The sequence below is a fragment of the Euprymna scolopes genome, chromosome 17, assembly GCF_053919585.1.
Source record: "Euprymna scolopes isolate OS-2025 chromosome 17, ASM5391958v1, whole genome shotgun sequence".
Classification (NCBI taxonomy): Eukaryota; Metazoa; Mollusca; class Cephalopoda; order Sepiida; family Sepiolidae; genus Euprymna; species Euprymna scolopes.
In genome coordinates, this window is record NC_136498.1 from 78,666,767 (window position 1) to 78,694,072 (window position 27,306).

The following is a 27,306-nucleotide window of genomic DNA, read 5'->3' on the forward strand; positions in this document are numbered from 1 at the left end:
AAAAAAAAAATCAAATGGCGCTATTTGCATTTTGAATTTCTAATGGCTATGTTCGGTGGAAAGTAAAAAAAAAACAAAAAAAAAAACAACAGTTTTCACTATTCACTAATATCATCCAGTGTGAATACGCCTGAATATGGTTGGAGGTTACATCGGCCGAAACGTTGAGGAAAATAACCAAGATGAGAATAATAGTCCAAAATGCAAAGCAAGAATGACAACACATGGAAAAAATATCATAAGAGCTTTATTAAACATATGATTGAAATTTAATGTAACATCTCAATGGGTTGGGGTGAGGTCGAGCAAACGAGAACTTAAGCGAAAAAAAAATAATGAAATCAAACAAAAAAAGAAAGTATAAAGTGAAAACAATTTGACATGAATGTCGTTCTGGAATAACAGTCCAAATAAAAACAAACATGGATGGAGGCGGGGGTTGGGTTTGGGAGATGGGGTTTAGAAATGGGGTACTTAACTGGCGATAGAATATATTGCATGACCAGCATAGCTTCTTTCTTTCTCTTTTTATTATTATTATTATTATTATTATTATTATTTTTAAAAGTCCGTGAACGCAGATACATTTTCTTCTATAGGCTTTTTCCAATTTGTTGACATTTTCTCATCGACCCGAAACTTGTACGCGATGGGCGTCATTTTACAGCGTTCCATGTGGGTATCATTTCCACGTCAATTTATTTTTTTCTGGCGGTTGAATATTTTCTTTTCATGGGGATTTGAGTTAGACAGCAAAAGAAAGTCCTTCATTTTATCCTCTGAACATTATGGAGATGATTCGTCCATCATATCTGGTCATTGGTTCCCTTCATTGCTTTTTGGTATGGCAGTGCGAGGAAATTTTCCATTCGCTCCCTCGTGGTGTCAACCCCAAAAAGACTGGGTTTTTTTGGTTCTCCCGCTTAGAGATTTTTCTCCTCTCCCTTCCTCTTTTTTTTTTTATCGCTGCTACTACTTCCTGCTGCATCAGGTTTTATGCAGTGAGAGAGAGAGGGGTTAACGAAGGGGAAGAAAAAGGCAGGGTGTTAAAGGTAGTGGTAGGTTTCTCGTTGCTAGCGCTGTTATGTATGAGGGAGGGGGTTCTTGGTAGAGGTCTACGTTTGGTTTGGAGAAGGAGAAGGGGAGTTTGCTACTTGCAGATATTTATTCATTTATTTATTTATTTATTACTCTTTTTTTTGTTTCTTTTCCCCTCTCCATCTATATCATTACAATTATAAGAAGATTTAAATTTAAGAAACCCAGTTTAGATCTGTATTTCACCTACACACAATTTTATCAATTTTTTGTCTTCAAATAATTTACGTTTTCATAATCTTTCTTTATTATGTATTTTTTTCTTTTAATTATTTTGATGCATTTTAGGCATGAAAATCATCACACAAAGCATACCTGCACCTGGCAGTAAAATTCTCCCAAAGCCAACTCCATCAGGAACTCCTGTTGTAGTTGTGAGTGGCGTATCAACTAGCACTACAGCTTCTACGGTTTCTATGGTTACTCGGCCAGTCTCCACCATTTCAGGTAATTATCTAGTTTAAAATTTTGCTTCACTGTATTATTTTTTGTTTTATGGCATATCAAATCAAGGCTTATTTAATACAGAATCCAGTCATTTTGGTAAAAGTTTTTATTTTGAGTTCTTGATACTTCCAAATATTTATTTATGGTGTTTGCTTTAATTATTTATGTGTATATCAGCAGATGACGTTTTATGTTTATATATATATATATATATATATATATATATATATATACACACATATATATACTAGTGATATTTTTCCCCGATTCCGTGCTAAATTTCTGATTCCGATACGATTACTGACTTTGATTCCGATTCTTTATAAATCTCTAATATATTTAAATATAAAGTTGTGCTTTTCTGAAAATCATGGAAAATAACATGGTTATAATGCAGATATTTTCCTAAACGTCAAAATACCCTTGTGGAGAGTGATTTATTATTGTATCGTTATTACCAGCAATGAAAGATTTTACTTTAAACAAAATCAAATAAAAAAAAGACAAAAGAATCGTTTTGGCATCGGAAAATAGGCATCAATTTTACTGATTCCAATACCTCCAAATTTTCTGATTTTTCTGATTCCCGATTCCGATTAATCGTCCCAACACTAATATATATATATATATTTTTTTTTTTTCTGTGGAAATATTTTTTATTCACTTATATTTCTTTTTTATATATGCTAATCTTTATTTAAGAAGCTCAATGTAATTACAGAGCATATAATGAATAAATGACAAAGTCTATATTCCAAATTTCATTTAATACAACCGGAAATTGGAAATATAATGAATAAAATTCAAAATGGTGTAATGAAAGAAAACTATAAGGTATTTGCAGCTTCTCTTCCAATTTTCAGATTTTTTTAACCATGTCCAAACGCATTTTATTTCCTTTTGGTGGATTGATTGTTGCTATTTCTTCTCATGAGTTAAGGGCAAAATAGATTCACTGATACAAACACAATACATGTAAAATTAAGTGATTAATTTTGTGTCACGAAACAGATACTGCCAAGAATTGTAAGTGTCAACTGAATTAAAAGAATAAATTATAAGATTGTCAACATCATGAAATTTAGAATATATACTTTTGTCATGCATTCATATATATTTATATGTATATAGTAGTAAGTTATGAAAATATATATAGCAGTTAAGCTACATAGAATATTCCGTGTTTCATTCTCATGAGAATTCGTCAGGCTTATGCAAAAAGTTATGGTTATCACGCATTTTTGTATATGTACATGGTATTGAATTTTCTAGTTAGTCAATTAACTTCCTAGTTACCACTGCACCCACCCTAATCAGCCAATGGGTGGGCACTTACAGAACAAAGGTACAGTTGACCTCATGTTTACCCATTCCCTTTGTGTGAGGTCAACTGTACCTTTGTCCTGTAAATATGGGTAGTTGAAGTAAGTAATTGATTAAATTATAAAATTTAGAAATTCAATAAGACCACATTATAGTTTATAATTAAAATAGCAGTGAATAAAGGAGTGGGTATGTGTTACTGTTAGAATATGTGTCTGTTATATATGTAGCATTATATGTATATATATGTGTGTGTGTGTATGTAATCATATATTTTCAAAGATGTGTGCATTTTTGTTTATCTGTGATATGCGTATATATGTCTGTATGTGTTAAATTTATTTATTGCTGATAATGTGTGCTGGCTCTAGTTGTGTGTATGTGTGGGAAATGTGCCTAGGGAATGAATATGCCTTTAATATACGCATGCCCATGTTGAGGTAAGGGGGAGTGACTAATGACATATCTATATATATTTCTGTGGAATCTGCTCAATTTACAATAGCCTCAGCATGAACATCTAAAAGTCAAACGTGTAGATGAAGGAAGTAATTCCCGAAATATTACACCACTGATACTCTATCTGATTACCTGACGCAAGTAAAAGCACAATACATGCAATATATATATATTTATTTACTATAATAATTAAATACCTACAGGCACTAGTGTTTCATCCTCTTGGGAATCTTCAGTGCAGGGTGTCATTATTAATACCAGATGATAGATTTGAACCCTGCGACACAATCCATCTCTGGCTTGATTAGCAAGGACTATATCCATTCAGCTACCATTAACCGCGTAAAATAACGTTGAAATTAAACATTTTATTTTTAAATGTTTTTTACGTTTACGTTTAGTCAGAGTGATCTAATCATTATACAATGATCTATGCATAAGAGCTAAATTGACCAACTTAATTCAACTGAAAGTGTTCAGCTATAAGAAACGAGTTTCTTAAAGGGGCTGACATAATTATTTACTATAATAATTAAATACCTACAGACACTAGTGTTTCATCCTTTCAGGAATCTTTAGGATGTCACGATTAAAGGATAAACTCAACTAATTAACTGATAATCATGAATATTGGAATACAGTTGATAGGTGTAAGAGTGGATAATATGGTCTTTATTTAATTTAGTTTCATGCAAATTGGACAAAAAGCTTAGTGCTAATGGATTGACCATAGTCCAAAGTTCCTCTTGTGTAAGATGTATCTAAGTTTGTCCTTTTTCAACTTTGTCTCTGTTTAAGTTACTCACTACTCAGTCCTTTTTATAAATAGATCCACAAACAGATTTTCATTGCAGATTGCATTTTGGCATCACTCAATGATTATGTTGGGGTGAGGGGGAGTGACAAATGACCTGATTTTTTCTCTTTTCCGTTTTCTCCTTCCTTTTCAACTGTATTCAGAAAAAAAATTATTTTTAACTTATTTTCTGACTGCAAGATACATTTCGGGAGTCCTGATGAAGACATGGAATGTCAAAACGTTGATCAATCCACAATTTATCTCCTATATAATAAAATGACTGCAGAAATTCTCCTCTTAACCAAAGTGTCGTAGGTTTGCAACAACAGATACCACATACAAATTCAATACGTCTAGGCTAATAACCACTATCCTAGGTAGCTTTCGAATGCCATTTTATACACATTCATCCGTGATATTAAAATGCTACATTGCATCCTACAAGCAATATCATCACATTCGCAACATCTTTAGAGGAAGGAGTCCCTATTTTTCTCTCTAAATATTTAGTCCTACCACTACTTCTAGTTGTCACTGGAACAAATTCCACCCTTTCCACAGATACTGTACTATTACTACCTGTAATTGCCTATTAAATGTATTAGGTAAGTCATTTAATTTTCCCTAATGGGCCACATTGAGAAATTGTAACGGCTTATCAAGGGCCAGATTAATAGACAGGACGAGTCAAAATTATGTTAACACTAATATGAGAGGAATCATTGCTACAGAGTTTATTGAACCGTTTCTAGCTGGTCATGATTGATGTATCCATCGTATAAAGATCAATGGCTAAGAGTAAAATTTAATGTTTCAATGCACATTTTGCAAGTAATGTTTGCTATTACACCTTTTATTCTGTCGTTGAGTTCTTTTGATGCATTTAAATTTTTTTTTTCAATACATTCAATCCTTTGGATCATAAAGATTTTAAGTTCTTCAAATTTGCATCGACCAAAAGAATATTTTTTTTTTTCATTGGATTTTTAAATTTCTGGTTAATTCAAACAAACAATAAGTACTTTCACAACTTTTCCATCACAGATTTTTATAAAAGTTTTATTGTTAAAAAAGTTTTCTTTACAAATAGTTTTTATTTACAAAAAGCTTTTAATTAAAAATGCTTGTAACAAAACATGTTTGTAAATAAAACTAGGTATTTGTAACTTTTGAAATACAATATAAATGTGAAAACAATATTATTAGTCAATAAATATAGGCCAAAACACAATTTGTAGTGATTATAAAACTAGCATTACTGCATTTGTATAAAAAATTCTAAATTCAACCTTATAAATGTATGCAGTTGCATTGCCCGAAACATTTTTCATGCAGGCTGGTTAGATATAGACAGATGTGACCTGTCCATGTCTACTGTATAGGTGGAATAGAAGTGTTGGTTTTAATCATTATCTGATCAAGCCTGTTCAACTGTGGGTTTACTTTATCTCCATAGCATACAGGTGTTCAGTACTAAGCTGTAAGTAGCACAGTTTCAGGACTTATCTCAATGTATTTGCCTTATGATCTGCCCCCTTCCAGTTGGCGTTGGAAAGTTTGTTGAGTTCATTTCTAGTTGTCGCTTTTTACTTTTTTGTTCATGTAATGCTTGGAGGATAATGTCCTTTTCAGGATTGCACCAAAGTTCTTTGCTATCCACCCCAAGCCATCTAACAAGGAATTGATTCCAAGCTGGTTACACAGTTCACATGTGGAGGATAAGGTTACTAGGCTAGGGATTTTTATCCTGCACCCCCAAAATCAACAGAGATTGGACCATTCCAGTAATGATCAAATCCCTGTTGATTTTGTGGTGGGAGTTAAGTTCTGTGCAATTCTAGGAGGTCCACTCTCCCAGGCTTCATCTTCTCTCTTTGAGAAGAGGTTAGTTTATTGCTAATTGCCTTAGGCATCCTCACCATGGAATGCTGATGGGCCTGCCCAGGCATTTTTTGCTGGTCAGAGTTTCCGTCCTCAGGGGTGCTGACTTATCAATCCCACTTTCTGACTCTAGTCTCTAAGTTCTTGCAGTGGGAGAGAAGTAAACATAAGGTCATTAGATCAGAAGTTTCAAACCCAAGGTCATAAAAGGACCATTGTGTAATAAGCAAACAATGAAGCAAGTCAGAAGCAGGCAACAATCACATAGTTATTTACAACTAGGAAAGTATTACTGGAGTGGAATGTAGCTCATTGTTTTTCTATATAAAGATTACTTTGAATCATTTTTATTGGTCAGGATAAAGAATCTCGTGAAGATGAGGAAGTTGTGTTCATCAGTTTCCTCAAGAAGAATTAGAAACAGGTTTTACCGACGTTAAAATTGATGAACTGCTTGTTGTTTGCATTTGGTCACTTGGCCAAATTCAAGATTGCTAATGAAAAAGTATGGGAAGAATGAGGGATAATTTCTTGAATTTCTAAACATTTAATGTAGTTAATTTGCTTCAATTGTGTCAATCCGTTACACCTCTGCATTGTATTGCCTTCTATAAACTACCATTATTAACATTTGATGAAAATGGTTTCTGTGGTTTACAGAAAGACAATTTACGGATTATATGGAGCTTATGGACTTGTTTGAAAACCTTGTACAAGAGGTTCATGAAGGCATATCTAAGAATTCTATTTATTGATTGATTTTTTGCTCTGTAGGAATTTCTTTACATTATTTTCTTCGATTATGAGAAAACCATTATTCTTTGCAGTAAATTAAATTTATTTTTTGTCTTTCTTAGTAATAATACCTGTTTTTCTTTTTTTCCTTTGCAGGGGTGGGGGGTTTATCAGGTGAGTCACAGATAAATTTCCACTTCTCGCTAGTTTTTCTCCCCCCCCCCCTGCCCTCTCTTTTTCTATCTATCTATTGTTTTCTTTCTCTTCTAGAGTAAGTAACTGGGAGTGTATTTTTTTTTAGCAATATTTGGTGACCAAATTTTTTGGTCAAAATCATCATGAAAAATACTTAACAAAGGCTAAAAATATTATTTTAACAATAAATTAATAAAATATTGTCAAGTAATAGGTTATAATAATACATTTCAAGTTTTATTTGAGACTAGATAACTGGACCTATAAGTACTCCAATAATTTACAAAAGGATCAATTTTGGCGTATTGTCTACAGTAACGAGCAGTGAGTATATGATTGCCAAAAACTGTGTCTACTGGTGTAACTCATTACCCATAAAATAATGCGACCTAGTTTTTCTGGTAGTGTGTATTTTAGACATTTGCAAAATGAGATAGAAAATAAAAAAAATGGAAAAGAAACAGTTTGAAGAGAAAAGAATAAAAACAAAAAAATACAAAACACAAGCAACAATAATGGGAGATAAAATGCTAAAAATTAAAAAAAGAAAAGAAATATAATGTGACAGGCTTAGTAGTAATATCTAAAGACATTACCTGCCCCTCTGGATGAATATATTTTTGCCAGTTCAACCTAAGTCTTAACTCTGAATTTAGTCCCCAGACTTACATAGAATATAAGGAGGTCAGGCTACATTCAATTTCCTATTGTGAAAATTGATGACTATTGAGAAAGAATATTAAGAATTTAGGATCGATTTTTTTATTTTTAAGCTATTTTTCACACACACACACACACACACACACACACACACACACACACACACACACACACACACACACACACACACATATATGTATATATAATATAGTTATTTGTACAACTATAAATAAATAAATTATGCATAGCATATATTTTTACTGGTATATTGAGCTAGGAAGCCAGAGCAAAGTTGGATGACCTAAAAAAACTCAGATGGATTTGAGACAATGGAATTTAAAAATGGAATCAGTCCTCAAGCCCACTATTTTGTAGATTGTCAGAAAATGTCAGAACCCTGACTAAAGGAAATAAGACAATAAAATGGAGAAAGATGAAGTTTTCCTTATAGAATGAATGATGTTAAAATGGTGATTGGCAGTGTAAAAATTATGAACAATTTTTTTTCTCTTCCTGTAACCTCTCTCCCACAGAAGAGACGTTGCAAGCCTATCTTTGTTTTATCGTTATTTCCATGGCAAGTGCTCGTCTGAACTCCAATCTCTGGTCCCCCCCTCGCCAATCTTTTACGAAAAACACCCGTCTAGCTGAATCCACTGTCAAAAAACTTTCCCCACTCTTTATCTATGCCTAAATCAAAACGTAGATTCCATGAACAAAGCTTCTTTCTTAGAACTGCATGCCTGTGGAACTCTGTTCCGTCTGCATGCTTCCCTCTTGACTACAACTTGGATGTCTTCAAGTCCAACGTAAACAAATTCCTGATGAACCACCCCCTTAAGTAGACACTTTATTAAATATCCACACTAATGTACTGTACTTACAATAACCCTTATCCTTGAGTGGCTTCCGGGCCTTGATAAGTGGTGACCACCTTGTAAAAAAAAAACAAAAAAACAGTCATTGTTAGACTGTTTTGGTTTGGTCAATAAATGTGTTGAGTTAAACAATTTGATTGAAAATAGATGTGACGTAGAACCCCCACTTCATCCCACACATTCATGACTTTGTGTCAAATTATACATTTTTCAAATAGATATTTCCTCTATATCTTAATCCATGGAAGCTATGGAAAACATTTTTTTTTTTTTTAATATGTGTGGAGTACTAATATGATTACAATAGTTAGGAATGGATGGAGTAAGTTGCCTTATTTTATCCTTTAGTCTTCACATTCCATAAGTGATGTTTCTGTGCTCTTTTCTCGGTCAGAATTGCTACCAGATCAGGCTGCCCTGTGGCTTCCTGAGACGAAATGCACCTACATTGACGTTTTTTTTTTTTTTTTTTTCTGATCTTTTTTGTAAAACTTAATTATGTTCTGCAAAACCAAAAACAAAAACAACAGCCTTTCCCCCCCCCCTTTTTATTTTATTTTTTCCTACCTTACTCCCGGTCCTGGATATGACCTTAAACTACATCCGATGGTGAGGTCCAGCTTACGGGCTTGGGGAGTGTGGAGCCACCTCTTAATTGCCATTGCTCCCAGGTCCACCCTGACCCGGAGTGGTAGTACCTGTTAGGGTCCCAACTATGGGTTAAATAGAAATAGATTTTAAAAAGGAAAAGAAACAACAAAAAAAGAAAGAAAAAAAAACAAATATATTCTATTAAATTATCTATTTATTTATTTATTTTTTTGCCCTGTCGGTAGGGCATGAGAACAAACCGACTGCCCCCCTGCAGAGGGTAAAAATCCCTCAATGGGGCAACCAGTTAGCCGTGGGTTGCTACCCGTAAAGTCTTAGGACGTGATCCTGGTGATTGAGTGAACCTAAACCAGGATACATAGAAGTTTAGGCACCGCAACACATTACTTTGGCCCTTACTTCGATTAGACGGGCGGTCGGAGAGGCCTGATCCGACCAATCGGCCAGTCACGCCAAGCCCCACCATATATTGCCCATTCCAAAAACTCACTACTAATACAACACATCCCCCCTCCCCCACAAATAACCCTACTCCCTAATATATGATGGAAAGCGGTGGCTGAGGGTCAATCGATTAGGTGTGAATATCGATGACAAGGCTGTAAACCCCTCAGGATTGCTACAGATCCCATAGCAATATCAAGAGAGAACAGATAATCATTATGATACCACCAAAGTCGGTTATATCATCATTGTATCCCTGTAGAGGCTGGGCGAATGGGTTTCCCCTCAGGCTCTTCCCAAATAGGACTCCGAGGTGGGTGGGGAACAAAGATGACGAAAAAAGAAAACAAAATATATGGCTTATTCCTCCCAAAAACCACCCAACCACCCAAAGAGAACCCACTCTGATGTCTCTGACATCAGTAGCTCTGACGAAGAGACGATAAAACCAAGGAACTCAACATTCGTAGTAATAGAATCAATGGAGGAAACTCCTTTGAGCAAACTATCACCTTTTAAAATTGAAAAAAATCTTAAAACTCTAAAACCAAAGTCTATTAAAAAACAATTTAACGGCAGCCTACTAATAGAAACCCATAACGAAGAACAAACTAAAGAAATATTGAAACTAAAATTATTTGAAAACATCAAAGTCAAATGCTACAGACATCCAACCCTAAATACCTGCAAAGGAGTAGTGAAAAGCCACGAACTTGCACTTTGTCCCTTGGAGGAAATCAAGACAAACTTACAAAAACAGAATGTGTTAGATGTTCGCAGAGTTCAAATTAAAAAAAACAGTGAGAAAATCGATACCAATACATATATACTAACTTTCGATTCCCTCACCATACCCAAAGAAGTGAAAGTCGGATATATGAAAATAAATGTAGAAATTTATATTCCAAACCCCCTCCAATGCTTCAAGTGCCAGAAGTTTGGACACCATCAAGATCGGTGCACACGATTACCAGTGTGTGGAAGATGTGGAGAAAGTGGCCCACACATTGACTGCAGAAAAGATTTCAAGTGTGCCAACTGCCTGGGAAACCATGGCGCTGGCTCTAGATATTGCGAAATATGGAAAAGAGAAAAAGAAGTGACCAAACTAAAACATATAAAGAATATATCCTACCCAGAGGCCAGGAAAATCATCGAAACTAAAACATATGCAGATGCAACAAAAAAAACTAATCCAATCAACAATCAAAATGGTCATATACATGTAACGGATACAACTGACAAGAAAATTGATGTCCTAAGCAAACTAATAAAGGAAATGAAAGAACTATTAGAAGAAATGAGGAAAATGAATAGTGCAATGTCTGCAACCAATCCAAGGATAATATTAAGTAAAGACACTACTGAACCACAAAAAGAAACAAAACCACAAACCATTTCTACAAAAACAACCGAACAACCATCAAACACATCACAAGCCAGAAAAGAATCAAAAATCCCCCCAGACAAAAAAGAAACAAACAAAAACAGGAAAAGAAAGATCCCGATCTATATCTCGAACAGGGACTCCGACAGAAAATAGATTTGAGGGATTGGAGACGATGGAAGTTGAACACAATTCCAAATGATGAACAAAATATTACAATGGAATATCAGAGGGATAAAAGCAAACCAAAATGAACTCACATTATTAATAACAAATACGAGCCCAACACTTGTCTGTCTACAGGAGACCTTTCTGAAAGAAAATAATACCATCAACATAAAACACTACACATCTTACAACTACATAAATAAAGATACGGACAGAGCTTCTGGAGGCACATCAATACTTGTGAAGAACGAAGTCCCTCAAAGACAAATAAATATAAACACAAACTTGCAAGCAATTGCAGTTTCAGTGACTCTACATAGAACTATAACACTTTGCTCAATATACATCCCTCCAAAAAATACAATCAATGAAACTGAGATAACTCAATTAATAAAACAACTCCCTAAACCCTTTTTTCTACTAGGAGATCTCAACAGTCACAATGTAATATGGGGAAGTAAAGAAACAAATAAAAAAGGAAAAGAAATAGAAAACATAATAAATAAAAATAATCTATGCCTCCTTAATAATCAAAACTACACCTATATGTACCCAGCAACAGGTACTTTCACCGCCATTGACCTTACCTTATGTGATCCTTCCATATATATGGACTATGACTGGAAAGTACACAATGACACCTGTGGGAGTGATCATTTCCCAATCATCCTGGAAAGTCTAAGTACTAGCACTGAACAAAAAACACCCAAATGGAACCTACATAAAGCGGATTGGGAAGACTTCCAGGAACAGTGCAAAAACCAATTAATTATCGAAAAGAATGATGAAGATGACCATTTGAACTACTTCATTAAAACACTCACAAACATAGCAAATAATACCATACCGAAAACAACCAAAACCAACAATCACAACAAACCTTGGTTCACAAAAGAATGCAGAAAAGCCATCAGAGCTCGACGAGCTGCCTTGAGAAAATTCGAAAAGTATCCAACAAGCGAAAATCTGGATTTCTTCAAAAACAACAGAGCAAAAGCCAGACGAATCATAAAGGAATCTAAAAGAACAACCTGGAGAAATTATATATCCAAAATTAATGTGAATACCAAGGCGAAAACAGTTTGGAACATGATGAGGAAAATAGAAGGAAAGTGTAGTAGTACACCAATATCCCACATCTCTAAAGGCAACAAAATATACACCGATCAAAAAGACATTTCCAATAACCTGGCAGATAATTTATCAAAAATTTCATCATGTGACAGACAAACAGAGAAATTCAAAAAGATTAGAGAAAAGGAAGAGAAAAAGAAAATTCTATTTAAATCACAAAATACTGAAAAATACAACCAACCTCTTACCTTGCCTGAATTAAAAGAATCGCTAACCAAATCCCATGACACAGCTACAGGGCCTGATGAAATTCCATATGAAATCCTCAAAAAACTTCCAGAAACCTCAATGAAATACCTACTTGAAATTTTCAATATTATATGGTCCAGTGGAAACGTACCCGAGACCTGGAAAGAGGCCACAATAATACCAATCCCCAAATCTGAAAACTCAAACATCCAATCCCAATCAAGTAACGTCTCAGATCCATTGAATTTCAGGCCAATAGCTCTAACAAGCTGCATTTGTAAAACCATGGAAAGGATTATAAACAAAAGACTAATCTGGTTCCTGGAAACAGAGAATCTTATTACAGAATTTCAAACAGGATTCAGGAAAAACCGAAGTTCAATAGACCACATAGTCAGACTTGAAACCTTCATCAGAGAAGCCTTTGTAAGGAAGGAACATTTAACAGCAGTGTTTTTTGACATGGAAAAAGCCTACGATACTGTGTGGAAGTACGGTGTTACAAGGGATCTGAAGGCGCTTGGACTAAAAGGCAGAATGCCAATTTTTATTGAAAATTTAAAAAAAAATAGACAGTTCAGAATAAAGGTTGGCACAGCTCTCTCGGACTTGAAAGAACAAGAGAATGGAGTACCTCAAGGGAGTATACTGTCAGTGACCCTGTTCAGTATCCGAATTAACAACATTGTAAAAAACCTTAACCCTGGGGTAGATTGCTCCCTATATGTGGATGACTTCCTAATATGCTGTAGATCTAGATATATATCTATAATAGAAAGGAAGCTTCAATTGTGCTTAAACAAAGTAATGAGATGGACAGAAGAGAATGGATTTAGATTCTCCAAAAGAAAAACGAAATGCATGCATTTCTGCAAACTAAAGAACATGCATAATGATCCTGTCCTAACCATGGAAGGAATGCCCATACCCGTTACTGACCAGTACAAATTCTTAGGGATTTTATTTGACAAAAAGTTAACATTCATCCCACACATAAACTATCTGAAAAAAAAATGTAACAAAGCTGTAAATCTTTTGAGAGTGGTAGCACATACCGATTGGGGTGCAGACAGGGAAACACTCCTTAAACTTTACAGAGCACTAGTCCGCTCAAAGCTAGACTACGGTTGTTTCATATATGGATCAACCCGAACATCATATATAAAAAGCCTAGACCCTATTCACCATACTGGCCTAAGATTGGCCCTAGGAGCATACAGAACTTCCCCCGTGAACAGTCTATACACGGAAGCACACGAACCCCCACTAGATCTAAGGCGAGAAAAGTTAGCCCTTCAATATTTACTGAAACTGAAGTCTTGCCCAAACAACCCTGCATACCAATGTACCTTCTATCCTAAATATGAAGAACTCTTTAACATGAGAAGAAAAACTATCAAAATGTTCGGGCTCCGAATGAAGGAAAGCATTGAAGAATCGAAAATTCCAATCTCCAGCATTCACAACTTCATACTGCCTAAAACACCCCCATCGACCATGAAACAAGTTGAAATAAAACTCAACCTAAACAAAAAGTCCAAATCTACCACAAACCCTATTGAATACCACGACGAACTTCAACATTTAAAATTACAATATTCAGACTACACCTTTATCTACACAGACGGGTCTAAAAGCAACAATCACACTGGATGTGCAGCAACGTACCATAAAACCACAATGAAGAGAAATCTTCAAAATGAAGCATCTATATTCACTGCAGAGACTATAGCTATCGATCTAGCACTCAACATAATTTCAGAGGAAACCACCAAAAACTTCATCATTCTCACAGATTCTCTATCAGTCCTATTATCTATACAAAATCAAAAACATGAAAATCCACTAACAACAAAATTAATAGAAAAAATCAATATCCTTTCAACTACTAAAGACATTATTCTTGTCTGGATCCCCAGCCATGTGGGGATCAAAGGCAATGACAGGGCAGATACAGCTGCAAAAAGATCTTTTCACCTTCCAACTGACAATTTTAAGATTCCACATACTGATCTTAGACCCCAGATAAAAGCATACATACAGGAAAAATGGCAACTGCGGTGGAGTCAGCAAGAGGGCAACAAATTATACTCAATCAAACCTGAACTTAAGGAACGATGTCCGGACATCAAGAGATCACGCCGAGAAGATGTGATACTGACTCGGCTGCGCATAGGGCACACCAACTTTACTCATTCTTATATACTAAATGGAGAATCGGCGCCAGAGTGCATCCCATGCCAGGAGACACTCACAGTAAAACATATCCTAGTTGGGTGTGATGACCTTGCCCCAACTAGAAAATTATATTATACAGAAAGCAATATGGAAGACCTTTTTGAAAAGGTCAACTCAGCAAATATTCTAGCATACCTAAGGAAAGTAAATTTATATAAGAAAATTTAAGGAAATTTAAAGTCACCCAAATATACACATCCATGTATAAATACAACATTTAATTTCTTAGTTCAATTTTATAAAAAAAGGGAGGAAAGGCTGAAAAAGTCATTCCCCCCTCCCATTAAAAAATTTAAAAAAAAAAAAAAGGACTCCGGCATTAAATGACCACATAGGTTGATATGCCGTAAAACCAATCAATCAATCGGTCAGAATTGATGTATCAAACACTTATTGTTGCTTACTTTTTGACCTTGAAGTAATATTTTTTTTATTTACATTTTTTTTAGTTCCTTACATCAAGTGGCTTCATGCCTTGTCCGGAGAAATTTCCATAAAAAAAAGTTGAGGGAACTTTTGCCATTACTAACCAGCAGAGCATTAGCATTGTTTAACAAAGGAAGAGTTTATTAGGAATGTGTATGCAATGTGATGATGTGCAAAGGTAAAACTGTGCCAGTGAAGGTTGAGGACATGTGTTGCATGGAAAGAAATGATATGAGAATGATTTGATAGATGTGTAATATAAGTCTTAAAGGCAGGCTTCAATCTGACAAACTCAGAGGGAGATTAAATCTGGACAATATAAAGAAATGTGTGCACAGCAAGAGACTTTGTTTGTTTAGTCATATTGAAAGAATGGATGTGGGCTTGGGTTAATAGATACACAATGTGATAATGTATGCAAGTGAAACCTGGTCAGTGACCGTTGAGAACATGTTGCAGGGTGAGAAATGATATGAGAATAATTGATGGATGTGTTATGTGAATTGTAAAGAAAAGCTTAGATCTAATAACTTAAGAGAAAAATTAAATCTGAACAGTATAAGGAGAAGCGTGCAGAACAGGAGACTTTGATGGTATGATCACGTTGACTGAATGGATGAGAGTTTCTGGGTTAGTAAAAATTTTTTTTTTTTTTTTTACACAGGCATCACCACATTATCAAGGCCAAGAGGCCACTCAAGGATAAGGGTTAAAGAGTGTACAGTAGAAATTGGACAATATAGTAATCATTAGTAATGAAAATTCGGTAAATTTGATAACTTATATGGAACCGATCATCAAGAACTTATTTACGTTAGACTTGAACACAAACATATTGTAGTCAATTAGAACAGTTAAGGTAGCAAGGTAATTTGACAAGGGTAGGCCAAGAAAAAGCATGAGAGGAAGTCATAAAAATGGCCTTGAGAGAAAGAGGGATAAATAAAGACCTATCCAGAGATAGGTTTGTTTAAAAGTAAATTTCTAAAAGCCATCTCACATGTAAAATGGATGTTGAACCAAATACGATGATGATGTATAGATAGTTCTAATCCAGGAAGTAGTCATGCATTCTATTAACCTCATTCTCTGCTCTGGTCATAATCTGAAATATGCCGCAACACCAAATTAAAGATCTACTAGATTCTAGTCTGTACGATCTTTCTTTATGGCAGAGAGTCCTGGCTAATGGTAGTGGGAGACATTAAGTGGTTAGAACTTTGATCACCATTGTCTGCATCGCATCCTCCATGTCTGCAGCACATTTCCGCTGTAAAATTAACTTCCTCTGACAAGTCATTCTCACAAGACATTTGCGCTGGTTAGGTCATGCTCTCCTTTATCAACCAGAAGATTTCATCTATGAAACAACTGCCCTAGCTCTCCCACATGGTTGGAAAATCAGGTTATAGTCAACTAGTGTACTTCCTAACATGTGGCGTAGCGCTACCGGAAGTGGTAACAAGGCAAACAAGTTCCTTCACTTTTATTGTATTGTGAAGCAATTTATTGAAATAAAATATAAGAACACAAGCGTTATTGAAAAGTATAGAATAAAAATTAACAAAATTATACAGATAAAAATAATAATTAGTCTTTATTTGCACCTTTAATAATAAAATTAAAAAAAAATAAAAGTTTTTATTTTATTTGAAATTTTGTTTTATAAGAAATATGTTTATGAAATTATAAAAATTAAGGTTTCTTTTTGAATTTAAAAGATAAGTTTCTTATTTGGTTATTATTATCAACATATAATGAATATATGTTTAAACATATAATAAATATGTTTATGAAAGTATAAAAATAAAATTATTAAAATCAAAATAACAAAATTTCAAACATAAAAAAAACGTATCCAACACATAACATTCTCAAAATAGTTTTAAAAATATTGAAAAAAAAATGTTTTCAATAATTCTTAAAAAAAAACAAACTAATTTCAATAATTCTAATTAAAATAAGATCAAAAAAATGTAATAAAAAAGAGTACATGTATAGGGGCGATATCGGCAGGAGAGAAAAAAGCGTAGGAACTCATTTGCCTTGTCACAGCGTCCGATAGTGCTACGTTTGGAAGTTAGGAAGTACATTAACTGACTATAACCGAAAATTAATATGGTGGACAACGAAAAAACCTGGATGATGATGGTTAAAGATGATCTGGAACTCAACCCGGGCCCTATGTTTACAGAGTTTGCCATTAGAAGAGTAGCTGAAGATCACTCAATCGTTAGTTTTATTGGCTTTGTGAGGAATGTATTTACGACCATGGATGGATTCGACCCAACCTACTCCAAGTGAATACTGTTTTAGGTACAAGTAAGTAGGACTTAAGTCTTACTGGTGTGTGAGTTGACGGCCAACATCTACAAATAATCTAAGGAATCTGTTAAAATACGAAACACATTATGAAATGTCAAATATGAACTATTTTATTCAAACATGTCTATCTTATATTTCATCTATATTTCTGCCATCTCCTCCCCTTTTTTGTTTAGGTGAAACTGTCAAACGAGCGCTAGGAATTCAAGGTAGGTTTTCAATGATGATAGTTTTGGTGTTAGATAGAAAATAATTCTTTTAGTATGTTTTTTTTTTCTGTCAGTAGTGATTTTAAAGTATTAGTTTTGTATTTTTCTCCTACAAAAATATTTATTGCATGGTTTTATTTTTAGTAAAAACAATTTTATAAGTGCTTGTTATCTCACACCATTAGGGAAGACAGGAATTATTTAAGAGAGTTGTTTGTTGTCGACTTAATATTGCATGTTTGTTGTTTTTAATTATATTTAGCTGTATTAGTCATTAATATATTGTTTGCCATAAAAGTGACTCTCTCTCTCTTTCTCTCTCTCTCTCTCATATATTTATTTAGATATGATTTATTGAAGCTTTACTTAGTACTGTCATTTCTGAACTTTTGAGAATTGGTTATTCATATTATTGGGATTTATCGGACTACTGTTCAATTGTAAAAGTGATATTCTGATGGTTGAAGGTTCAATTCTCAGTGTGGGCGACCGAAAAATACAATTGGGAAATACTTAGGACCCCTATCCAGTCATGGCTGATAGAATGAGAGCATGCTACCCCCCATGAAGTAAATAAAGAGTTCTGCTTGAAATTCCGTCCAAATTCCCGAGTTCAACAAGATACACCCGAAGAAGGTCAGCGGTTACATCAACCAAAATGTTTTGTAAATCACACTCGAGATGAGAACAGTATTCCGATGAATCCAAATAATACAAATTAGTACTGTCAGTTTCAAATCGAAACCAGATTCTTTATAGGCTGAAGAGAGCCCAATAAAGGAGATCAATTATAAGTCCCTTTTGTTTGAATTTGAAACGAATGGTATCAGTGTTGTTCTGATCTTCTGTAATACATATATAAATAAATATTATGCTCTTACTTTTTAATTTTCTTAATAATCAAGTGCTCTGCTGGGGTTCTTTCCCACTAACCTTAAATATATAACATATTATCTTGTATTTTGATTATTCAAACCACTGCTATCATCTTAGATGTTATTCTCACAACGATTTGGCTAATGTAACCCCTGTCCATCTTTAAGTGTGCCTCATCGAACACAGGAATCTGTATAGAATTTTAAATTGAATCCTTCATTGAATTAGTAGGGGTAGCTTGCTCTCGTTCCACTAGCCATGATCAGATAGAAGTCTTAAGTAATTCATAATTGTATTTTTAGTATTGCTGGTACTGAGGATTGAACCTTCAACCTTTACATGAGTGTTACTAAAAACTGATTACCACTTAGTACTTATATCTATTGCACCATGGGTTGGAAGTTACATCGGCCGAAACGTTGTAGGAATAACATCCAAGATGAGAACAGTAGATCAAATTCTCCCAATAATACAATTTATCAATCCTCATATTTTTGAAACGTAAGTTTATCTTGAAGTTTTTATCTTATGTCCATATACCAATGCAGCTAACAGATTGGTATTTGATTCTGACTAATCAACTTTTTGCTTTTTATTGTACCATGTTATTTGACTTTAAAAAAAAACTACTTCATTTCTCTTTTTTAGAAAATTAATTATTTCAGAGTAGATGATTTATAAAACTGACGCATGTCATAAAAAGAAAAACGAGTTGATGTCATTAATAAGAAAACATATTTCAGCATTTTTAAAATCTAGTTTTGCTATAAACAATTACATTTCTTTTGTTCATAAATATTAGTATATTCTTTTCTTAAAGTTATTTGATTATCATGCAAACAGGTAAACATTTTTACCAACTATTAAATGATCTGTTTTATCATAATGCCCTAAAAGGCTGTGATTGCAGATGGCAGCAAGCTGAGTAATTTCCTTTTACCAGGTCTATTTAAAAACTATTTAGCTACATATAAACCATTATTAATTCCTGATAAATTCTATCAAGAAAAGCAGATTCCATTACATCATGAAGAGTTAAATCTGGTAAATTTGAAATCATATTTGTTAAATATTTTTTTAGTATTATTCTATTTGCTACAAAATTGAACTTACTAAACTAGCAGGGCTACCCGACATTGCTTGGAGTGAAAAAATGTCAGATTTCTATTAAAACTTCTATCTCCTTTCTCTCCCTGGTTTTCTCCTCTCTATCTTCTTGCCTACCCCTTTCTTCTCTGCTCAGCCTATTCCTCTCTCTGGAGATACACACACGCTTATGTGACTTACTTTAGAAATGAGTCAGCCTAAGAGAAATAATTCCTTGCAAAAAAAAAAAAAATCAGTTACTTCCTTTTGTTAGTATATCAAATGGCTGGAAAACTCCCCACTCACTGAAATCTACACCAGAATATTTTTTATATATATATTTTAGATATTATTCATCTGAGGCATATGATTAGTATAGTACTTGGGTAGATCTGATGGCTCTGTCTGGCTTTTTCTTTCTCATTTGACAGCACCGAAATGTATTTTTTCATCTGCACATATTATCTCATCCCTATGATGTCAGAATTAGATACAAGGTCGATTTTTAATGTGAGAAAAATTCAACTTCCCAAAATTACCTTACTATAGTATTTTCTGAATTCAGTTGAATTTCTTTTGAGATTGTTTCTGTTAATACACACACACATAAAGAATTATAAAAATACACACACTCACACATGTCTATTAGTTAGGTACATCACAGGGAATCTTCAAAGATTCTTAATGATTGGCCTTGTTTCCTGACTAAGACAATGAACACCATCACACTTTCTCTTTATTGAACAACATAAAGGCATTTGTTTATCACTCAGTTTCATATGACTGTTCTGGGACACTCTTATTCTGATAAGTTGAAGGTGCAGCATTGACAGCTTCCTGTTTGCAACTGGAAGTACAGAAGCCCTAATTCTTAGGTAACATTAAGAGTGACTATAATCTATTTGTATGCACTTTGTTTTTGACATCCAACAAACACCCACAATATCTGAAACCCGTTCTATCAAAACAAGCTTTGTTTCCCCAATAGTACCAATGTACAAAAATTTTAATCTCATGCGAACAGCTCAACTCCCCGCTAAAAATAAGTCATGAATAAATGGTTATAGGTGACCTGATTAATGTTTTATGGATTTAATGTATTGTTTTCTTCTGTGGAAATTTTGTAACTTGAAGGTTATGAAATAGAAATATATCTCCAATGTTCATGTCTTTTTGTATTATTAAAATTGTGTTCCTGCAAATTTTTGACCATTGTTTACAAGGTTATTCATTCACTCTGATAATCTTATCATTGTAGCAGTATAAGTTTTGAATTTCTTGTTATCAGTGTTGTAGCCTTGTGGTCTGTTAATAGTCAACACAAACACAATGGTATAATTAACAAAAGTGTATTAGCAAAGAGTATGTTACAGAAGTACACGTCATGATTCTGGGGGCCATAACTGCTACAAATCTCTATCCAATAATGTGTTAATGCAACTATATTTATAGACTCTGAGTAAGTCTATTATTTCTAGAGTAGGTTACCTCATGATACTGACTTGCACAGTGATTATTTCAGATGATGGAAGGAAAAATAAATGAGGTAGAGTAGTGAGAAGAGGGGAATAGATGGAGGGGGTAGTAAAAGCAACAGCGCTTAAGTGTAGAAAAAAAGAGAATAAAGGAGAAAAGGAAAACTAAAAAGTTACAGAACATTATAAAAATGATAATATAGGGTTCAAGGGTAGAAGCAAGAGTACATAAAGGTTTTCATTCATTATTAGCCAATGATGGAAGATGGTGTCTACTTTATATATATATAAAAATCAGCACACAGATAAATAAGTAAACGTGTGTGTGTGTGTATGTATATATATATATATATATATATATATATATATATATATATATATAATATACAGTAGACCCCCGGGATATGACATTCATTAATCCATTCTGGGGTTGATGAAATTGCCGTATGACAGAAACTAAGCAAAATTTTATAGAGTGCATATTAAAATTTAGTAACAAAATACAGTACAGTATAAAATACACATAACATTATAAATAACACCATAAGGTTGGGCAAATACCTTAACTACTGTGTGTGTATATATATATATATATATATATATATATATATATATAGAACTCCAGGATACCGTGACCCCGGGATATGTTTTTTTTTCAGGTTACGATGTGGAATACAATGCTTTTTCAGTCCCTGGTTAAGGTATTTGCCCAACCTTATGGTGTTATTTATAATGTTATGTGTATTTTATACTGTACTTTAGGCTGGTTTGTGATATCTAGAATCCTAGAGTGGATGAAACGCGGAATATTCAGTGTAGCTTAATCGCCATATGCATTTTTTAACTTACTAACTATATATATATATATATATATATATATATATATATATATATATAGTTGTATGTTGAACTTTGTTACTAATCTGAAATGCAATCATTTTGCATATCATGTTAGAATAAAAGCTGTAAAAAATCAATAAGAATAACCAATTTTTAAAATACATTTTTGTTTACATTGTTTATATACAATGTGACAAAACTTTACCTAAATGCTCATAGATATCACAAACCAGCCTAAAGGATGAAAATTTGTAAAGTGAAATTATCTTTAATTTCAACATGTTTATTTTTTAATGCTTATTTTGATAAAACTTGGATGTAACAAAAATTTAACCATTTCTCTTTATAAATGTACAATTTTTTTTCTCTTGTGTCATCATTAACAGTTTTTTTTTCCAGGTTGCTTCAAGTTAAGTTACTATTTTTGTTATGGGCGATTTATTTATTTTTTTTAATGTAAAAAAAGTGTTTGTGTTTTTCAAATTTTGTGTGTAATATTGTGCATCTTTATACATATAAAAATAGTCCCATCTTAAGGAAAAAGTGCCATTCTTCAATAAGGTGGACTTAATATAAAATTTTAAATTGTCTTCAACAGAACAAAAATAATTGAAAACTTTAGTGAATGAAATCCTGAAAAAAAGTTGTCATTTCAAATTGTTACCATTTGTTTTTATGGAGATCAAATCTAAAGTATTTTCAGTTTTTACTATTAAAGCAAAAAAATCCAGCCTGATCTCAAATGCACTATTAATCATATTAAGAAAATTCAATGTGTTAGCTGTTGAAACAAATCATATGAACGGTCTAAGTTGCATTTCAGTGTCAATTTTTCACATCATTCGAGGAATAATTGGGTTTGGGTCAATATTTAATCTGGTTTGATTTAATAATTATTGTTTCTATTATGATTAATTTTTATTTACCATAAATGACATTTGTAAGAATTTTTCACTTATTTGAAATCTGAATTTTAAGTTACACACTGTGCAAATTGGCATCTGGTCAATAGCATATAACACAGTAAATTTTCTAATTTTTATGAACTTGGATATCATTCAGTGGTTGATTGTGCTACTGAAATAAATTTGTTTTGCAAAGATTTACGTGCCCACATTAAAAGTTTTCAATATAATGAAAATGAAATTTATGTTTGGGGTACCTAATGCTTAGCAAAGGCAATGGTTTTTATATTTTAGATGAAGAAATCAGTCACAAACACCAAGTATTAAAGAGCTTATTTTCTGTATGAAGTTTGGATTCATTAAGGTTGGTCCAAGTAACTTTGATAGAACTGGGCAGAATATACTGTATTCTTGGACTAAACCCTGGTCACTGCTGACACTCCCATTCATATCACTTTGTGCAAATTACTGTGGTTTATCAGTAAACTGAATTTCAACTCTAGTTGCTCAGCTAAGAAGTTTATGGGTGTACATAGTTTATTTGTTAGATAAATTTGATAAAATCCACTTCCGAGTAAAAATATACAAATAGAGTTGATGAACTGCAAAGAAATATTTTACAAAACAGTTTTTGATGTTTGATGTGGAATTATTCCATCCACTCAGGCAACTCTTGGTAGCCATTGTAGTTAGAAAAAAAAAACTTATGTATCTCATACTGGTGTTCTTTCTTTGACAGTGAGCCAAGCAGGTAATAGCAAAATATTGAATATCAACACTCAAGGTGGTAAAGTTATTACAACGACAACCAAGAATGTTAATCCCAAAACTTTGCACCTGACTGCTGTCAAATCGGCTGCTGCTGCTGCTGCTGGTGCAGGTAAGTAAAATTGATTAACAAAAAAATCATTTTGCAAGTTTTCTTAATACCTAATTTAAATTGATTACTTTTTTCTTTTTTTTTGTATCATAATGTAACAAAGATTACCATTACATATTTTTACTGAGTTGCAATTTGTGTTATAAATTGTTATAAAGACATGTATAAATTGTTATAAAGACATGTATAAATTGTTATAAAGACATGTATAAATTGTTATAAAGGCATGTATAAATTGTTTTAAAGACGTATATATTGTTATAAAGATGTATAAATTGTTATAAAGATGTATAAATTGTTATAAAGACGTATAAATTGTTATAAAGACGTATATATTGTTATAAAGACGTATATATTGTTATAAAGACATGATATAAATTGTTATGAAGACATGTATAAATTGTTATGAAGACAGGATATAAATTGTTATAAAACATGTATAAATTGTTATAAAACAGGTATAAATTGTTATGAAGACATGATATAAATTGTTATAAAGACATGATATAAATTGTTATAAAGACATGATATAAATTGTTATAAAGACATGATATAAATTGTTATAAAGACATGATATAAATTGTTATAAAGACATGATATAAATTGTTATAAAGACATGGTATAAATTGTTATAAAGACATGTATAAATTGTTATACACACTGATACTCCACAACTTCACACAAATGCTGAGGGTTATTTCAAATGGAAGATTTATTACTTATAGAAAGTGGGCAATTACCAAAAAGAGATGTATTTTTAGATGTGGAGTTACTGCATCAGGGAGAGATCTATTTAATTAATTAGGGTTTATGTGGGCAGTGACATTTTTTGTGTGACTGCCTAGTTTGAAGATCTATCCAGAAAGAAGTTGAATTCCCTTTCTCCGAAACTAACATGATTTTGTAACTTTCATTTGCTTGCGAAGGTCGATCTTTCGAACCCTAATCCATTAATCATTCTTTCCTTCCCCAAGTTGTGGCTGCTATGTAACATGTGCACTTGATATTTCTTAGATTTGGTGTTTTTGTTGCTATTTACCAATCACTCCTACATAGGTAGTTTGTGAAATCAATTGAGAGAAGTATCTCTCTCTGTGATCACTACTATTTAAATAATTCAAACAATCAGTAATCACATCTTTTGTTTGATTTAAGTGAAAAAAATTTGTACTTTTAGATATTTATAAAAAAGTAAAATTGTTTCAATTTGTGTGACATTTTTCAGTTTTTATAGTTGGGCAAAGCCAGGGTTTCCCTGGGGTCAAAAGTTCTGTTTCATCTTGTCGGCGGCGGCGGTCGCCAATTTCTCGTATCTGAGAATTTCAGTTTCCTCTTCCCTCAGTGTTTGGATCGCAGATGGCTTCTCAGACCAATCTGAGTATGGAATTTGCGTGGGCAAAGAAGGCAAGCAATGCTTGGCAGGGGGCGTTGTTGTTCAGCACGATTTTTTCTTGCCTGCCTCTTGATCTCCACCAGTCTTCTTTCTGCTTCGTATCCTTTGGTACCATGTATGATGGATTGGCGACACAGGCACCGATCCTGAGATGTTGTTTCCCAGATGTGAAGATCAAATCCAGTGTTTTTTAGGGTGGATTGGAGTTGGTCCTTGTATCGCTGTAGAGGGCGGCCGATAGGTCTTTTTCCTGTGGCTAGCTCCGAGTACAGGGTTTGTTGAGGGAGTCTGTTTTCATCCATTCTAAGGATATGCCCCAACCAATGCAGTCTGTGCCTCATGGTGGTGGCCTCAATACTGCAGCTGTTTGCTCTTTCAAGAACGCTTGTGTTGGTTACATAGTCATACCATTTGATGTTCAGTATAGTTCGAAGTTTTTGTTGGTGGAATTTTCGAGTTTAATGAGATCACTTTGGTATATAGTCCAGGTCTCACACCCATACAGAAGCGTAGATATAACAATCGCATGGTATACCATGAGTTTAGTTTTTATTGAAAGATGTTTATTATTGAAGACGCACTTCGTCAGTTTACTGAAAGCTCCATAGGCAAGGCCAATTCGGCTTTCTATTTCATTCTCATTTGAGCACTTTTCTGATATTAATGCTACCAAGATATGGAAAGTGATCTACTTGCTCAAGAGGAGTGTCATTTATATGAATGCTTACGTCCTGTAAGATGGTATTGGGTACTGGTTGTACTAACACTTTTGTCTTACCAATATTAATAGAGAGTCCGAAGCGATGGTAGGCTGCCGTGAAGTTGTTTACGGATCTCTGGATGTATTCCTTGGAATGGCTAAGGACCATGTTGTCATCTGCATATTGAAGCTCTGGTATGTGTTGGAATTTCACAAGACTTTGAGATTTTAGTCTGGCAGGCTTGAAAAGTCCCCCATCATAACGGTACCTAATGTCCATCCCCGGGTTATTTGAGGGAAGTTTGTGTAGCATTGCAGCAAGATATAAGGAAAAGAGGGTAGGTGCAAGAACACAACCTTGTTTTAGTCCACAGGTAACTGGAAACTTTTTTGTTTCCTTGCCTTGGTGCAATACATATCCTGACATGCCTTCATACAGTGCCTGGATGCGTTCTACAAAGTGGATTGGGCAACCAAATTGCTTGAGAACTTTCCACATTGCATCTCTGGGAACGCTATCGAATGCTTTTTGCAGGTCATAAAATACAAGATAGAGGGGTTTCTGTTGTTCCCTGCTTTTCTCCTGCAGCTGTCTCGAACAGAAAATCATATCTATTGTTCCTCGAGAGGCACGGAAGCCGCACTGAGATTTTGGGAGGACGGATTTCGTGACTTGCAGCAAGCGATTCAGTAGTATGCGGGCAAAGATTTTTCCCATTATGGACAAAAGGGCAATCCCACGGTAATTGGCACATGATTTTCGGTCACCCTTTTTGAAGATGGTTACTATTACTGCGTCTATCAGATCCTTTGGTACTTGACGTTCTTCCCACATCTTAAGAATGAGAGTGAATCGTCTTTTTTCAGATGTTGTCCACCATGGTGGATAAGTTCGAAGGGGATATTATCAGGCCCTGGGGCTTTATTTACTTTCATTTGCTCCATCGCAATTAGAAATTCTGTAAATGATGGTGGTGTATTCATCCATAATTGCGCTGGATACTGTGGGACCATTTTGAGAAAGTCCTCATCTGCAGAAGGTTCTTTATTGAGTAGAGTGGCAAAATGCTCCTTCCAACGATCCAGAATTGATTGTGGATCATTGAGGATGTTGGCATTTTCTGCTGCAAGGAGTGTTCCGATGGAGGATCTGATGGGACCAAAAATTTGTTTTACACCGGCATGGAAATTTCTAAGGTCGCAGGCTTCTGCAAAACCCTCCAATTCTAAAGCTTTCAGCTGCCACCATTTATTTTCTAGTTCCCGTAATTTTGATTGACACTGTTTTTTGCGGTTTCTGTAGATGTTGGTTTTATGCCGGCTTCGAGGGTCTTGTTCATGAGCATGGTGAGCGTTTATCTTTTCTTGAATGAGTTGATTAATTTCAGCACAGTTTTCATCAAACCAGTCTTGATTTTTCTTTTTCTTTAAACCAACTGTGACTTTGGCTGATTCATTAATGATCTTACTGATTGACAACCATTCTTCTTCCAGGTTGCAAGAATTGGTTGAGTTTATACGAAGTTGATGTTCGATCGTGTGTT

General features: G+C 34.0%; 1 protein-coding gene across 6 annotated transcripts in view; it reads left to right on the forward strand.

The window, feature by feature from the left end:
* LOC145296820 (uncharacterized) overlaps positions 1-27,306 on the forward strand; it is a 141,905-nt gene that overhangs the window by 42,396 nt on the left and 72,203 nt on the right. For 2 of the 6 annotated variants that reach the window (XM_080142906.1, XM_080142907.1), the window contains exons 9-12: positions 1,387-1,545; positions 6,899-6,916; positions 17,575-17,607; positions 23,529-23,669. In XM_080142906.1, the coding sequence (XP_079999032.1) occupies positions 1,387-1,545; positions 6,899-6,916; positions 17,575-17,607; positions 23,529-23,669 (351 nt within the window). The remainder of the gene's footprint in view (positions 1-1,386; positions 1,546-6,898; positions 6,917-17,574; positions 17,608-23,528; positions 23,670-27,306) is intronic. The other 4 variants (XM_080142911.1, XM_080142912.1, XM_080142910.1 and 1 more) reach the window with 3 other exon arrangements.